We start from the raw sequence: 17,155 nt of genomic DNA on the forward strand, positions 1-17,155 counted from the left end.
TATTCAACATCCAGAAATTTCTATAAATCACCACAAAACAGCCACAAGACGTCGATCCACATCTAAAGCCGCCTCCGGAGACTCTCCACACTCCCCATTCTTCTGGAGACACTCGCTCTTATTCTTAGCTAAGAACGCAACGATATACAGCAAAACTCAATATCCCACGAACCTCTGCTGCCTCATCTCGCTGTTTTCCACCACATGAGAAATATATATGAACTATTGATAAAGGTTTATAAATGATTTCTAAATCTTCATAAATTATTCATAAATATTTATTAATTATTTATAATCCTTATAAAGCCTTATAAACTGATTTTAAAACTCTTATAAATGAATTATACTTTAATAATATATTTAAAAAACTTTATAGACTGATTTTATAAAGTCTTATTAATTGTTTTATAAACCATTATAAATAATCTTTTATTTATTATAATAATTTACAAACATTTATATTAGAATTATAGACACTTGCTTTATGAATATTTTACTACTAAATGTTTGTAAAGATTTATAAACTCTTGAAAAAGATTTATTAACTCTTATAAATTGTGGTATGAAGATTATTAAACTCTTATAATATTTTTATAAACCCTTATATACAGATTCATAAACTTTTATAAATATATTTGCAAAACCTTATAAATGATTTATAAGTTCTTATAAATAGTTTTATAAACCCTTATAAGAGGTTTCTAACATGCAAGATAATATAGATTAGCTAGAACCAAAGCTGCAGCAAGACTACCTTCCTTTCCCTTGTATCAGAACTTTGCAATTGATCAACCTTCTCAGTGGGAAGATAAGGGCCAGTTTCATCCATCCTTGGACCAACAGAGCCTCTCTCACGTTTGTCTAACAGATGCTGGAGAAGGAGGAACATGCGAGTGGTTCCTGTTTGCATTTCGAGGAGCTTTGTTTTCCTTCATTGTTTCGTTTGCAAATGAACATCCCGCATAGAACTTATCCGAAAGACCATCTTCTGGATCTTTAGATTCCACTTCTGCTAACATCTCAACGGCTCTGTCGTAAGACTTCGTGAACGGTTCATCTCCGAACTCAATCTCTGCAGAAGAATCTCTCACAGCATCAATCAGAGATTTAGCTTCTGGGATTCGACCCATACGCATCAAGCAGATGGCCAGGTTGCACTGTTTGTTTTTGTCTGGCTCCAAACACAAAGCTCTCCTATTCATAGATACATAAGTGCATATAAGGAAAAGACTCGCAAGGGCAAACACAAACTAACAAGAACCAAACCTTGTAAGCATTGAGTTGTACTATCAACAATATCTTAAAACCCACATTTATAAGAGGTTATAATTTTTTTAAATACAATGTTCACTATCCGAAAATATTTCTCCTAACCAGAACTATTCAAATGACAAGTCTAAATCAACCTTATTTGTTTTTGGAATAACAGAGGAACGAAAATCCTAAAATTACTTGAACCCAGATCGACCTTTATAAACCAACCTTCGTTGATTTTTTTTTATAACAGAAAGAACAAATCCAAAATATTACTTGAATCGAACAAAACAAATACACAAATTAAAAACATACCAGTGTGAATCGTGGAGAGGAGCCAACATCTTTGAAGTTTTGAATCGTGATTCTCGTAATTGCTTATCGCTAGATGCGTGAGAGAGAGTGACGATGGAACTCAACGGAGACGACGATGGATCTCGTCGGAGATGACGACATATCTCAACGGAGAGAGAAGAACGATCTCCACAGGAGAGAGATGATGGATCTCGGAAAGAGAGACGGCGGATCTGACGGAGAGAGAGACGGTGGATCCGACGGAGAGAGAGACGGTGGATCCGAAAGGAGAGAGAAGAAGGATCACGACGGTGGAGAAGAAAGAGACGATAGATTGAAGTAAAGATAAGGTTAGTTTAGTCTTTTACCAATTAATGAATGTGTTATTTATGAAAATGTCCTTTGAGTGTTGGTATAAGTAAAAAGTAGTATCATGTAAAGTGTATAAGTAAAATTTCCCCTACAATAAAATAACAATATGAAATAATCAAATAGATAACCTACTTTAGAATATGTTTTCTCTTTAATATATACATTTTGCTATGATACTTTTTTAAATTTATTTATTTATATTATAGAAAATTAATATGTTTAAGATAATTTATATTTACATGTTGTATTTAAAAAATATACTTTAAAATATATTATTTTATTATTTTACGAGATTTATAAGTAGAAATACATTTTTTTTTAATATTATAACCCTATTATTTTAGTAAATTTTATACATAGTAGCATCTATCATATAATTTTAGTAAATTTTGTTGATATAAGATTCTTTGATGTTATGATTTTAAGTTTTCTTTTTATTTTAATTACGAGTTCAAAATTTTAGATTGCTTTAATTTTATTACATAGATAGTTTGTTTTTTTGTAGTGCATTTCCAAAAAAAAATATTCTTTATTATCTATGATTTTATATTTTGTAAATTTAAAATATTATAATTTTGAGATTGAATATTTATTTTCAAAATTTTATATTTTTTCAAGAAAACTATGAAAAAATTACATTACAATTGTTGAGTTTGGAAGATTACGTCAATTGTGAATTTATTTTGTTACTACATTAATACTTTGTTTTATAAAAAATATTTGAATTTTTGTTGGTATTTTCTAAATTTTTCTCAATAGATTTTGTGATAATTAAAAAAAAATTATAATTGAAATTTGATTTTTCAGTAATATTTTTAATGGATTACTAAAATACATATGTTGAGAGTTTCAAAAAAAAAATGATAATATATAGTTGTAGATAGAAAAGTTTAACCTATGTTAATAAATTTAATTTTTGTATAAAACTATTATATATTTTACAAATTTTAACTCATTTTAACGATGGATGACAATTTATTTAAACAATTTAAAAAATAAAGTTTTTAATTACCTATTTAACATAATTTTGTCATATTTAATTCATATAGCATTTCTATTTTTTAGTTGTCAAAAAAAAGCACTTCTATTTCTATATAATACAGAATATAATTATAGAACTAATAAAAATAGTAAATAATTTTATTTTCTTGTTTTATAATAAAATTTTAGTTAACATTGATGTATAAAAATATTATATTACTAATTATGAAATTAATTAATCTGTTATTTTATAAAAATATTTAAATTTGTAAATAAGGTTTTATTAGATTCTTTCTCAATAGAATTTTTTTATAATTAAAATAAAATAAAATTTATAGTTGGTTTTTTATTAATGTAAATATTCAAATATATAATATTAACTAATTATCTAAGTGGTTATACTATGACTTATTAATGGTAGATAAAAATAAGACCTTAAATTAATAGATTAGATATTTAGAATATTTCCAAAAAATTATCGTATTCTGAAATAATTTTTTTAAAAATAATTTGAAAACTGATTTCAGGAATTGTTTTGAATTTTGAATAAGTTTCTTTTTCTGAAAAAGTTATTTGAATTATTTATTATTTATTTATATTTATATATGTTTAGAGTAAGTATATAATTATGGGAAATTGCCACAAATAGTACATTCATAGTACCACTTTTACCCTCACTTTTAATGAAGGGTAAAAAACAATTATATCTATAGGGTTAACTATTGTAGACTTAGGGTTTAAAGTTGAGGGGTGGGGTAGGGTTTTTCGAATGTGAAATTTAGGATTCTAATAAATATATAAATAAATATTTAAAAAATATATAAAAAATTTTAAAAAATAGTTTCAAACATAATTTTTGTTTTTCAATAAAAAAGTAAAAAAATTCGAAAAAAAATTTCAAAAAAAAAATTATAAAAAGTTTGAATTTGAAAAAGTATAATTCGAAAACATAATTTTTTTTACTTTTATTTATTTTTTCTTTTTATTTATTTATTTATTTTATTTATTTATTTTTTTTTTTATTTAAATAATGATTTATCTATTCTATTAAAACAGTAGTGTGACCCATTGATAAAAGTAGAGTCCAACCATTTACTTTCCTTTATTTAAGGATTCTCTAATTAAGTAATTTGCTTAGTGGACACATATTATGTAACGCCAATTTCCATAACCGTTTCTTTTTAGTTAATCTTAACCGTTTGATATTAATGCCAATGGAAAATATCAAATGCAGTTATGTCCTTTTTACGGTAATTTATTATTTGGACAGTTGGACCACGAAAAATTAAATCATACATGTAACTACATTAAATTGGTGACTAATTAAATCATACATAATTACATTAATCTGGTTAGTACACGTAAGATAGTTCACATTATATTGATGTTTCTTTGCATACAAATAATTTCTGGTCTAAATCGGTCCAGACCATGCCTATTCACATGTAACTCCAGTTGTATAATAATGTGTACACATCTCAATAAATGTAGAAAATATGACATACCATAGACTTACAATATAACTTTATCCAACAAACATTGGTTGAATTTGGTAACAATATGACTTCAGATTTTCAAACCAAAAGTGATACCAAGATGAAGGAACACAAATATATGTGATTGTGGTAATCAAACGAGATCACCGAATTCGAATTACATACGTGTTTGTTATTTTATACAAAAGATATATACAAACATGAATCAGTTTATCATATTTTTATTCAAATATAATATTAGATAAGATGTTTTCTTTTCAAATCTGATATTTTTTTTCGTTTGATTTTGGTGGACATATACTCAAATATTAATGGCCTTAGATCTTAAAATTATATAGTTCCTAACGTATTTATGATTTTAATGGAATGAATTCTAAACATGAACCCCTTATAAATAGAACAAATTAATTTATGTAACGAAGTATTTAATTTTTTTAATTAAATTTAGATATAACCCTACGTTTTTCTATAAATATACACTACCCACTACATTACGATAACCATACATTATATAATTGTATATAAATATTTTTTAATATATAAGAAAAAATTACAGAAAAATATTACATATTTATAGAAACATAAAAAACATAAAAAATTACAAACCAATATTATACCCGCGGGTCAAGATCTAAAACAAATAAATATGATTACAAAAAAACGGGTATACGTACATATGATTACAAAGAACTGAGCGTATGCCGAATCAAATTTTAAATTGCTATTATTTTATAAAATAAATTTTGATTAAGATTTATATATAAATATAATTACAAAAAAAACACAAATATGATTACATAGAAAAACACAAATACGAAAATCAAATTTCTTAAAAAAAAAATTAAAACAAAAAATATAGTTAATATAAAAATATACCCGCCCTTTCAAGGGCGGGTCAGAATCTAGTTATATATATAAATAGCAAGAGCATAAGAATCTTTTGCCACTTAAAGAAGAATATTTTTGAAAATATATCTTTAGTGGTGGTAAAAATGAAAAGTGATACCATAAAAATAGTAAACATGTAATTTCCCCTATAATTATCCTTTTTAGTAATTTTTTGATTATTTTTCCGTTATGTGTTTTTTTGTCAAAAAACATTTATTGGCTCATTTTAAAGAGTTGTCCGTACTTTTAAAAGAAATTATAAATGTTACAATTAAATAATTGCTATGTCATATTTGTCAAAAAAAGACATGTCATTTTTTGTTAAAAATGAATATGGTAATTAGCAACTAGAGTTTAACCCGCACATTCGTGCGGGTATTTTTTTTATTTTAAAAATGTTAAATGTTAATATTATCATTAATATTAGAGTTTGATTTGGTTTGAAAATATATAGTTGTCGAATAAAAAAGTTTAACATATGTTAATAACTTTATTTTTTGTATAAGAATATTACATAGTTAACAAATTTAAACTCGTTTAAATGGCAGATAATAATTTAATCAAATGAAAGTATTTTCAAAAGTAAGTAGGTTAATTTACCAAACTAATATAATTTTATCATATTTAATTTATATAATACTTCTATTTTAATTAATATAGATTATAACAAAATTTATAAAAACATTATATATTTTTATTTTTTGTTTTATAATAAAACTTAATTAATATGAATTTTAAAATAATAATAAATTATTAATTACGAAATTATTTGATGCTTTATTTAATTAAAAAAAATTAAAAGTTTAGTAAGATTTTGTTAGATTTTCTCTTAACATATTTGTTATAACTAAAAATAAAATTTAAATTTATAGTTAGAACTAATTTATAATTAATTGTTTTTGGATTATTATGTCATATTTTATCATGTAACTAATAAAATGGACTTACTATGACTTTTGTATAGTAGATAAAAAAAATGACTCTATTTTAATAGATTAGATGTTTAGGGGGTTACATTTTCTGTGACAAAAAAAAAAGGGGGTTACATTTTAACACACAAAATAATATTATACAGAAGTTTCGTTATTTGCAATCCGGAACACAAAATTCGAAATATTTCCTTAAAACAACCATTCAGAGATATTTTGATTCAAAATCCGTCGAGACTTGCGATTCCCTCTCGCGCCCTTCTCCCGTCATCATCTTCCCAACGTCTCTACTCTTTCCTCACTTCACTCGCTCTAATTCACAGCAATGGAGGAAACTGACGAAACGGAAACCGAATCGCAGGTATCTCCGATTATATTATCTGATTTTGCTGTTCGTCTCTCCCGAGAATACGTTTGTTATGTCGTTGTGATCTAAGTACGCAAGTTTTGATATCTAGCTTTCGCCAATTTACGATTTCGAAGATTCAAAATCTGTTCCGGCTTCGATTTACGCCGATCTCGATTGTAAAGAGCTTGACGAAACCCTAGCTGCTCCTCTTTGAATCTTGATTAGCCTAATCGGAACTAGTGGGAGTCTAATCGTTGCGTCTGAGTTGAAAAGTTTGCAGATCATCAGAATCATTCGTACTTACACTCTGCTTATTTCAATTGCAATGTAGGTTTATATGGCTTGCATTCAGCACGGTCGTCGGTTAGTAATTTAACTTCACATTCTTGTTTGAGATGAATATCATTGTGAAAATATGCTAAGAGACTCAACAATTTGTCAATTACATCTGAGTGAATGCTTATGTAATTCAGTTGGCTTCTTTTGTTAGCTGGTTATCAGATGGAGAAACTCATATTTAGCTTACAAAATCTGTTTTTTTTTTCCAGAGTTGGAGTTTCTTACTACGACTGTAGTGTACGCCAGCTTCATGTGCTTGAATTTTGGGAGGAAGATTGCTCTGATTTTACTCTGGTCAATATGGGTATAAATTTTCAATACGATATGAAGTTGAATCTTTACATGTAGTAGTTGCCTGCATGCAATCCCATATATTGATCTATCACATTTTTAATGGAAAGTTTGAGTCAAGGAGGTTCTTGATTTTCAGCTACTTTTCTGCAGTTTTTGTTCTGCTACACTTGTCCTCTGGTCTCATTAGGTATTTGTTTGCTTCATTTGTGTTGGTTGTATTTCTTCAGTCAAATATCAAGCGAAGCCATTGGTCATTTACACAAGCACCAAAAGTGAAGATTCCTTTGTATCTGCTCTGCAGAAGAGTGGTATGGCGCCATCTATTTTCTATGATTATATGGGCCCTATAATTTATGGACTTGCATAATTATTTGATTCTGCAGATGGAACTGAAGAGGATACCATGGTGAAGCAGGTAAAGAGCTCAACATTTAGCTACGAGCAAGCGTGGCACAGGTAAAGAAAGTGTAATCAGCTCCACTTATTTGCGGTGGTTTCGGTTAGTCAGATGACATGATGAATGTAGTAGGAAACTGGTTCCTGCAGTTCTAGTTGTAATAGCTTACCTGACTCATAATATCTGCTGTTTTACACTGATTTTTACCCCAATATTCTGTAGGCTTGTTTATCTTCGAGTAACAGGAATGGATGAAGGGCTGAATATCAAAGAACGGGTTTGTTATGTAAGTTACAACAAGGAATTGTTATTTTTTTTACGATGGATTCTCTTTAATCTCATTGTATAACGTGCTAGTATAGAGCTTATTGATACTTTTGATGCCAAAATGAAAACAGTTTGGCATCTTCAGTAATTTTTCTGTGTAAAGCAAAACAAAGCTATCTGTTGGTCTTGCTACTAATTTAGTAGTTGATAAAATGATTCATTTATTATTGTATGATGTTTCTTCATTATCTTGTAAATTGCAGCTGAGTTCAATGATGGATGTAGGCAGTGAAGTCCAAGTTCGTGTTAGTGGGGGTCTTCTTGCTATATTAGAAAGCGAACGAATTGTAGATACCCTGGAACAAAACGAATCTGGGACAGCGTCAATTGCAATTGACTCAGTCATGGAAGTACCATTGTATCCTCCAATGTCTGTGTTCTTTTTATTTTCGTCTTGGTGAAAATATTTTCTAAATTTTTTCGGATGGTAGTGCTGCCTCAAAATCCTTGACAAATGTTTCACTAGGAACAAGTTTCTCAAACTTGATGCAGCTGCTCACGAGGCACTACAGATATTTCAAATAGATAAACATCCAAGCCATATGGGCATTGGCAGGGCAAAAGAAGGGTAAATGGCTAATGGTTCAACTGTTAAATGTTATATCTGTTTTCTTCTTCTCTGCCTTATGAATAATCTTCACTGATTTTTTTAAATGAAGGTTCTCGGTGTTTGGCATGATGAATAAGGTTTGCTTTCCTTGCATTGGGCATTCTAGTTGTTACTGCTTGTATATATGATTTAACTTACCTGGCCTATTTCAGTGTGCCACACCAATGGGTAGACGGCTTTTAAGGTAATAAATCTGAATGATAGGTATATAAAACTCTCCTGCAGCTAGTGATATGTGTAATCTTAAGGTATCAGTTTCATTCTCTCTATTTTCAGAAGCTGGTTTATGAGGCCAATTCTGGATCTTGAAGTGTTAGACCGTCGTCTCAATGCTGTATCCTTTTTCCTTCGCCTTATGCCAAGTAGAATAGGAGTTGGGAATCAGTAAGAAAGAAGAGAAACCAATTGACAAAATTTGAAGTCTGCTTTCCGAAGCCTTATCAGCATAAAAAAAACCCAATCATCATTTGTTCTGAATGACAAATAATGTTTTCGGTTGCTTACTAAGAAATTTCTCTTGACTGTATGAGATTACCTTTTTCATATCTTCTATAGAGCTGATGACATCTTTGCGGGATACACTGAAATCTGTGAAGGACATATCCCATTTGCTCAAGGTAAGAAGGTACCATTGTTCTGTATTTAAATTTTTTTTCGTGGTAGGCTGGTAGCATGCTTATTTGCTATAGTCGTAAGAGCCTGTGAAGCAGATTCTTGAATTAGAAGCTGATGGCACAGAGAATATATTCCATATAGTTTGTGGTGTATATGTTAATTGTTAATCTGTTGGCAGAATCAGTGTTCTCTTTGCATGCGATGTGTGAACTTGTATGCCGATCATGTAGATTCTTTATTTCTTGTACACATTTGGTTTTGCTAAATATCTCATTCTTATGTGAAAACAAGAAATTCAACTCCCCGACGTCCTTGTGCACCAGTAATGATTGGACAGCTTTTATGAAGGTAATTGTTTCACTATACGATCATCTTCCATATCTCCTCTCATTTATTGCTTGCAGGCCTTTCTTATATTTTTTTCCTTCACTATACTCCAACTACTCTATTCGTTAGTTTCTTTTAAAAATGGTTTCTGTAACTAGATTTCCTATGAAGTCTTTTCGGGCAGATCCTAGCTGAAATTTCGATTGAATCCTACAAAAATAGTTTCAGAAGCTAATGCCCTCTTTTGTGTGCATTAGAGTATAGGTGCCCTCTTGCACGTGAATAAGATATTTGAAGTTGGAGTCTCTGAAAGTCTCCGAGAGCATATGAGACGCTTCAACTTAGACATTATTGAGAAGGTTGCTAATATTTCTCATAACCAAACAGCTTATGAAGCTTCAAATGCTATTTTCTCATTCGTTTATTCAGTTGCATGGTTGTTTTGCTAAGTTCTCTTGCCATGTTGCAGGCTGGCTTATGTATCAGCACAGAGCTAGATTATGTATATGAACTGGTCAGTTGGTTGTTTTTTGCCTCTCTCATTCCATTATAATCCGTAGTGTCTTCTTCAAAAGAGCATATCTTAACATCTCTCTTTTCCTTTCCTTGGAGAATTACAACCTTTATGAAACATTTAAAAGTGGCAAAAATTCTTAAACGTCTCAATTCAAAGTTACTCAGAAGTTGGATATTCGTTTAAACAAATTCAGCAGGCCTCTGAGTGAGAGATGCGTAGGATATGTATAACAATCATGGACTTACTTCCGCAGGTACTTGGAGTCATTGATGTAACTAGAAGCAAAGAGAAGGGTTATCAAACATTGGTTAAAGATGGATTCTGTGCTGAGGTATTACAGAAATTTGTTTTCGTTCAGGCTGTCATATCTCAAATTTTTCTTTCAAGTAATTCATTTCTTGTTTTACCAGTTGGATGAGCTGAGGCAAATATACGAGGGGTTGCCGGAGTTCCTGCAAGAGGTTATTTCTATGTGATAATTTCTCCTAATTGATAACTGAAGTAAACGTGTCGTTTGGATGATTCCGTTTTCTCACAGGTTTCATCGATGGAGTTTGAACACTTACCTCATCTGCATAAGGAGAATCTCCCTCCTTGTATTGTCTATATTCAACAAATTGGTGGGTCTGAAGTTCCACGATTTTGTTTTCACATAAGTTCTATACAGTGTTATATACTTAAATGTTTTGCTAGAAAGATTTTCTAATCATAATTGCCTTTTACGAATTAGAATCACTCCTAACAAAAGTGAGATACAGTTGCACACTTGGAACCATAATGCCCTGGGGTTATCAGTTCAACTATGGTGACTTATGCTTCTAGATTGCTGCGTAGCATTTCAATTTGTGATGTGTATTTAAGAAATCATGACCATGCGTCTTTATCCACACTTGGATAACGGTTCACTCCTTTATGTAAATGAAATATAACTTTTCCGTTGATTTACCTGTTCTGCAGGGTACCTCATGTGTATTTTTGGAGAAAAACTTGATGAAACTGCACTTGATAGGATTAACGAATTTGAATTTGCGGTACGTTGTGTTTGTGTTAAAATATTTCGAAATTTATAATTTGGACGCTATGCATAGCATAACTTATTTAATCTAGAAATCTCTCTTGTAAGTAGTTCTCTGATCTGGACGGGGAGACTCAGCGATTCTTTTATCATACTCCAAAGACAAGAGAGTTAGACAACGTGCTTGGAGATATCTACCACAAAATTTTAGGTATGCTCTTCGTGCAGGTTAATTGTTTACCTGGCACAGTTCTTCTTGCGTAAGATGATGTATTCTTTTTAACAAAAAATTGTTGACAGATATGGAGAGAGCTATTATAAGGGACTTGCTATCGCACACACTTTTGTTCTCGGCACACCTGTTGAAGGCAGTTAATTTCGTTGCAGAACTTGATTGGTAATCAATACATTCCAAAAGCTACTGATATCCCATTTCATTATTAGCCTCTCCTACTCTCCTCTTAATATAACACTTTTTCATAGTAACTGATTGGCTGCTCATGAGTAATGACTAATTACCATTTATTCTTCTTGGCATTTGTAGCATTTTATCGTTGGCTTGTGTAGCCCATCAGAATAAGTACGTAAGGCCTGTTCTGACAATGGAATCATTGCTTGATATTCGGAATGGAAGGTGAAGTTGCCTCTTTTAGCTGCATTTACGTCTTATTGTTGCATTTATACATAAACTCCTAACAAAAACTTGTATCGGTTAATATCTATACTGGAGGGCAGGCATGTTTTGCAGGAAATGGCAGTGGATACATTTATCCCCAACGATACTGAAATAAATGATAACGGTGAGCTGATTGCTGATTAAATTGTTTTGAATAACTTGTTAACTAGTCTGTGTTCATCACCTGATTGCAAGCGTTTCCTGCTTCAGGTCGAATTCATATCATTACCGGTCCTAATTACTCAGGAAAGAGCATATATGTGAAGCAGGTCGGCTTTACTTTTGTTTCTCTTCTTCCAATGAATGTGTATATCATCTCCATGAATTGACAACTAAAGCCGATGATTCTTTCTTTCTGGCTTGCTATTTCTAGGTGGCTTTAATTGTTTTCCTATCTCATATTGGAAGCTTTGTACCAGCAGATGCTGCAACTGTTGGTTTAACTGACAGGTTGAACGTCCTGGATTCTTTCACCCTTCTAGAATCTCTTTTTAAAGGTATATCCGTCCTTGCTAAGATCAGTCGTACAATAACAGGATCTTTTGTGCAATGGGAAGCAAGTTCATGACCGCGGAGCAATCTACATTTATGATTGATCTACATCAAGTGGGAATGATGCTAAGGTATCTCTGAACTGCCGCTATATTAGCTTTATTCCAAGCTACTGATAGGAACTTGTGAGCCGGTCTCAGTTACTTTTATCAGTTAGTGACTTCTTGTTCACGAGCTCTGTTATTCTAAAGTTCATGGGTCATGATCATATTTCTACTGATTGTGATTGGCTTGCATGCTCCAGGCAGGCAACTTCAAGATCTCTGTGTCTCTTGGACGAGTTTGGTAAAGGCACTCTTACAGAAGGTTTGTTGTCTGTTTATGGACTTACCTGCTCTCTGCTTTGCACTTAGAGGCAGGTGGTGTTTGTGAAAAACTCCTGCCTTACATAAACTCGTACAGATGGTATTGGCTTGCTTGGTGGGACAATTAGTCACTTTGCTTCATGTAACGAGCCACCAAGGGTATAGCGTTCTCTTGTCTGTCTTTCCATAAAACCTTATATGTTCTCTTACAACCCTCAAATAGCATGTTACATGACATGGACTATTGCTGCATGCTTTCAGGTTCTAGTATGCACCCACTTGACTGAACTACTTAACGAGAGCTGCTTGCCCGTTGTATATACTCCGAACCAACATTCTCAAATTTCGAGTTTCTATTATTGCAGTATCTCTAAAGATTCCTGGTTTTTTCTTTTACTCCAGTCTGAGAAGATACGATTCTACACAATGAGCGTTCTGAGGCCAGATACAGAATCTGCAAACATGGAAGAAATTGTCTTTCTTTATCGGTACGAAGTCTCGACTAGCAATCTACCTAAACTGTCTACATTATCAAGACTTCACGTCATTGTTTAAGGAAATGGTCTTGACGCAGGTTAATCCCGGGACAAACGCTGCTGAGTTACGGTAAGCATTTTAATTCTTTGCATCATTGTCTACATACGATAATGCAAACACCAAATGACATCAACCTATTTATGTAATGCAGGTCTACATTGTGCACTACTCGCTGGTACATTTTTATATAATCAATTAATGGCAATATCGTTCGGATCTATTTACTAATGTTGATTAAAAAGTAACAGAATAAATTTCACTGTTTATTGATTCGCAAGGTGTCCCAGAGGAAGTGGTGAAGAGAGCAGCCATCGTGTTGGACGTCTTTGAGAGTAACAACAACGTGGATAAACTTAACCTTGACAACATATCGTCTCAAGATCAAGTATTCAAGGTCTTTTTGCTACTCTCTCACTTACCCTTGTCTCATCTGTCCTCATGGCTTTACCAAACTTCTTACCGCACGGAATGAAACTGGCAGGATGCTGTTGACAAGTTTATGGAGTTTGATATCAGTAAAGGTGATATCCGTGCTTTCTTTGAAGACATGTTCACTTCTTAAACTAGTCTCCATAAGGTTGCATCTCGTACTTACGAAAGCTAATTACCAAGATGGATATGCTGATTTCTAAGAATAAACTTAATTCATCATCAAAATTATTTGTTTTAAAAGAGGAAAAAGCAATACAGGAAGACATCCTTGAATCTAATTAGAAACCAGTTCTACTAAAACAACCAAAATGAACTGATGGCAGGGAGAAAATGCTGATAACTAATATAAATCACATGTTTTTTACAAGATCATGTATCAAACTTGTGCACTTTTAACAAACAGAAATGCATACCCATCAGTGTGGTAGACAAACTTGTTATACAAAAAGTGAAATAAAGATTTCGAACGTATTAACTATATTATTGTTTCCTTTTTTTTTATTTGTTTTTGGTTTTCAAATACTGGTCGACGTTTTGTCTGTGATATCTTTTTTGTTTTATCTTCTTTGCGTATAAGCTAAGGATTGTCCTTTCGTCATTTGCTCATCTTGACCACATCTTGGTCTCACCACCCACTTTACCGGTTTTACTTTTTCTTTAACTTTCCTTTTTATATCATTTAGCTTTCTTTTATTTTTCTTTTGTTAGTAATGGTTTCACGATTTTAGTCGGCAAACAAAAAAAAAATGCTTTCACGATATGAATTAGTAATGGTTTCACGATTTTAGTCGGCAAACAAAAAAAAAATGCTTTCACGATATGAATTAATGTTTAAAAAAAAACAATAAATAGCCGGAAATTAATATTAGCAATCATAAATAATCAGTTTTCTCCATAAACTAAACAATTATATTGGACAGACAATAAGCCAGTTACGCTTATACCCTTGTGTAAATCAAAATCAAAATCAAAATCATCACATTCACACGAGATACAGCGAGGGCAGTTTGGTCATATAGACATCCGTTTCTTCTCCCCGCGTAGATATACTAAAATTCCATTTCTCCCTTCCCCACTGAATCTGAAAGCAGCTCTCTCGCAGAGATGGAAAGAACGCTGCTTGTGACCTTCTCTGTGATACTCTTTGCTTCTGTGGCGGCAGATGACTATGTCCGACCAAAGCCTCGTCAAGCCTTGCAGTTTCCATGGCAACAAAAATCCACTTCTCAACCCGAGCAGGTAACTTAGGCTCCCCCCCTTGGGCTCGTTCCTCTGTTTTTCTTCTGATCTGATCCGTTTCTGTGAAACCCATGTTTCTTCTTGTCTTATCTCTGTCTGTTCTTGTATTGCATGTGGGTCTACACTTGTTTTTTCTCCGCAAAATCCGATCTTTTTTCCAAATTTAAGCAAAAAAATAAAATATAAAAATCTGATTTTGGGTTAATAATACTCTTACTCCATAGATAATCCAATATAATCGTGCTCTGCTTAGCCAATATGTTTACTGTTTTCGAATCTTTAAAACTATTGCTGATCATGAAGACAAAACTGTTGTCTGAAAGCAGTTAGAGGGCGATGATACAATTGATAATGAACATCATTTGTTTTGTTTTTTATGCTTGAAGGTGCATATCTCATTGGCCGGAGACAAACACATGCGAGTGAGTTGGGTCACCAACGACAAATCTTCCCCTTCCTTTGTTGAATACGGAACTTCGCCAGGGAAATACTCCTTTCTTGGTCAAGGAGAGAGCACCTCTTACAGCTACATATTCTACAGATCAGGGAAGATACACCATGCCGTCATCGGCCCATTGGAACCGGACACCGTTTACTATTACCGTTGCGGTGGAGGAGGACCTGAGTTTCATCTCAAAACGCCACCATCTCGGTTCCCGATCACTTTCGCAGTGGCTGGTGATCTCGGTCAAACCGGTTGGACCAAGTCCACGCTAGATCATATCGACCAATGCAAATACGAAGTGCATCTGCTTCCCGGTGATCTTTCTTATGCCGACTATATGCAGCACAAGTGGGACACGTTTGGAGAGCTGGTTCAGCCTCTGGCGAGTGTGAGGCCGTGGATGGTGACTCAGGGGAACCATGAGAAAGAGAATATTCCCTTTGTGGTGGATGAGTTTGTGTCGTTTAACTCGAGGTGGAAGATGCCGTATGCGGAGAGTGGATCAAACTCGAATCTGTATTACTCTTTTGAGGTTGCTGGTGTACACGTGATCATGCTGGGGTCATACACGGATTACGATCGGTACTCAGATCAGTACAATTGGTTAAAGGTGAGAGTTTCTACTAATCATCCATTTGTTATGTGTATCTTTCTTTATTACCACATTAGGTTGAAGCAGTTAGCAAAATGTTACAAATCAAACTGTTTTGTCATTTTAGCTTCTTAGGTTCTGCTGTTGCTGTTTTGCTGTATTAGTAAGTACTATCAGCCGTTTATGTTACATTGCATTCTCTAAAAGGTTGTTGTTGTGTATGATATGTGTGTTGTGTATGATGTGTAGGGTGATCTCGCAAAGGTGGACCGAGAAAGGACTCCGTGGCTAATAGCCTTGTTCCATGTGCCCTGGTATAACAGTAACGATGCCCATCAAAATGAAGGCGATGGGATGATGGCTGAAATGGAGCCTTTGCTTTATGCGAGCGGTGTGGATATTGTATTCACTGGTCATGTCCATGCTTATGAACGCACGGTATGTTAAAAGAAAATGTGTTAGCTTCTCTTATGAGTCTTAACAGAAAAAGTATATGTCAGATTGTCTTCTTGTTTCTGTATGATATCAAATGGTTTTTGTGCTGCTTTGACAGAAACGTGTCAACAATGGTAGATCAGATCCATGTGGTCCTGTGCATATAACCATAGGCGATGGAGGAAACAGAGAAGGACTAGCTCGCAAGTAATTCCTCAAACTGATTACTTCTGTCTTTTTATCAAACTTACGTTTCTATGTTAGTAAATTCATTAAAAAAAAACTTCTGATGTGTCCATTGCTAAACCTGCTTCATCTTAGTTGTCTGAATTTTGTTGAGCTAATTCAACAGATTATCTACCAGGACCTAATCACACTTTAGAATGTCTTTGTCATACATATTTTAAAGAGTATCTCATGTTTTTTCGCTTTCAGGTATAAAGATCCGTCACCAGAGTGGTCAGTCTTCAGGGAAGCAAGCTTTGGACATGGCGAACTTCAGATGGTGAATTCAACACATGCGCATTGGACCTGGCATAGGAACGATGATGATGAGCCAACAAAATCTGATGAGGTTTGGTTAACATCCCTCGTGAACTCAGGATGTTGGACGGAGAAGAAATGGAATGAAAACCTCAGGAAAATACTCATGGAACCTTGATGGATATCCCCTAAAGTGAGCGTTGGTTGCAGTAATAAATAGTCCGAAGTATATATATAAAAACCTACAAGGTGGTTGTGTTAGCAATAGGTGTTAGATTATTATTGGTCACACCATAGTAGAAGACTTTCACAAGCTGCATAGAATTCGTAGTTCCAACTTTGAAATTTTGTAAGCTTGCACTTTGTTGTGATGTGTATGTGTTGTATTGTTCTCTGATTGCATACTATTTTTATCTTAATATGTTTTATATCGACTGTTCTTCTCCAATGTAGAT

General features: G+C 32.9%; 3 protein-coding genes across 3 annotated transcripts; 2 read left to right on the forward strand and 1 right to left on the reverse strand.

Moving 5' to 3' along the window:
• Positions 1-349: 349 nt before the first annotated feature.
• On the reverse strand, positions 350-2,105 carry LOC106377271 (protein POLLENLESS 3-like). The gene is made up of 2 exons (XM_048773633.1): positions 1,570-2,105; positions 350-1,194 (listed from the first exon to the last, which is right to left on the reverse strand). Exons 1-2 carry the CDS (start codon positions 1,596-1,598, stop codon positions 852-854), a joined length of 372 nt encoding a protein of 123 aa, XP_048629590.1. The 5' UTR covers positions 1,599-2,105; the 3' UTR covers positions 350-851.
• Positions 2,106-6,432: 4,327 nt separating this feature from the next.
• Positions 6,433-13,784, forward strand: LOC106357493 (DNA mismatch repair protein MSH5). Its single transcript, XM_013797154.3, has 34 exons — positions 6,433-6,575; positions 6,895-6,926; positions 7,112-7,206; positions 7,424-7,504; positions 7,580-7,652; positions 7,816-7,879; positions 8,124-8,278; positions 8,387-8,488; positions 8,580-8,607; positions 8,683-8,714; positions 8,807-8,864; positions 9,061-9,147; positions 9,437-9,493; positions 9,730-9,831; positions 9,942-9,986; positions 10,243-10,320; positions 10,400-10,450; positions 10,528-10,609; positions 10,947-11,020; positions 11,116-11,215; positions 11,305-11,401; positions 11,549-11,638; positions 11,740-11,804; positions 11,891-11,949; positions 12,054-12,130; positions 12,217-12,303; positions 12,477-12,538; positions 12,635-12,696; positions 12,799-12,852; positions 12,940-13,025; positions 13,112-13,143; positions 13,226-13,249; positions 13,353-13,468; positions 13,556-13,784. The coding sequence occupies exons 1-34, from the start codon at positions 6,540-6,542 to the stop codon at positions 13,634-13,636; spliced, it is 2,424 nt and encodes an 807-aa protein (XP_013652608.1). The 5' UTR covers positions 6,433-6,539; the 3' UTR covers positions 13,637-13,784.
• A 709-nt stretch (positions 13,785-14,493) lies between these two features.
• On the forward strand, positions 14,494-17,130 carry LOC106357491 (purple acid phosphatase 18). The gene is made up of 5 exons (XM_013797153.3): positions 14,494-14,745; positions 15,132-15,800; positions 16,032-16,220; positions 16,336-16,424; positions 16,653-17,130. The coding sequence occupies exons 1-5, from the start codon at positions 14,611-14,613 to the stop codon at positions 16,876-16,878; spliced, it is 1,308 nt and encodes a 435-aa protein (XP_013652607.1). The 5' UTR covers positions 14,494-14,610; the 3' UTR covers positions 16,879-17,130.
• Positions 17,131-17,155: the final 25 nt, after the last annotated feature.

The sequence above is a fragment of the Brassica napus genome, unplaced genomic scaffold, assembly GCF_020379485.1.
Source record: "Brassica napus cultivar Da-Ae unplaced genomic scaffold, Da-Ae ScsIHWf_2572;HRSCAF=3319, whole genome shotgun sequence".
Lineage (NCBI taxonomy): Eukaryota > Viridiplantae > Streptophyta > Magnoliopsida > Brassicales > Brassicaceae > Brassica > Brassica napus.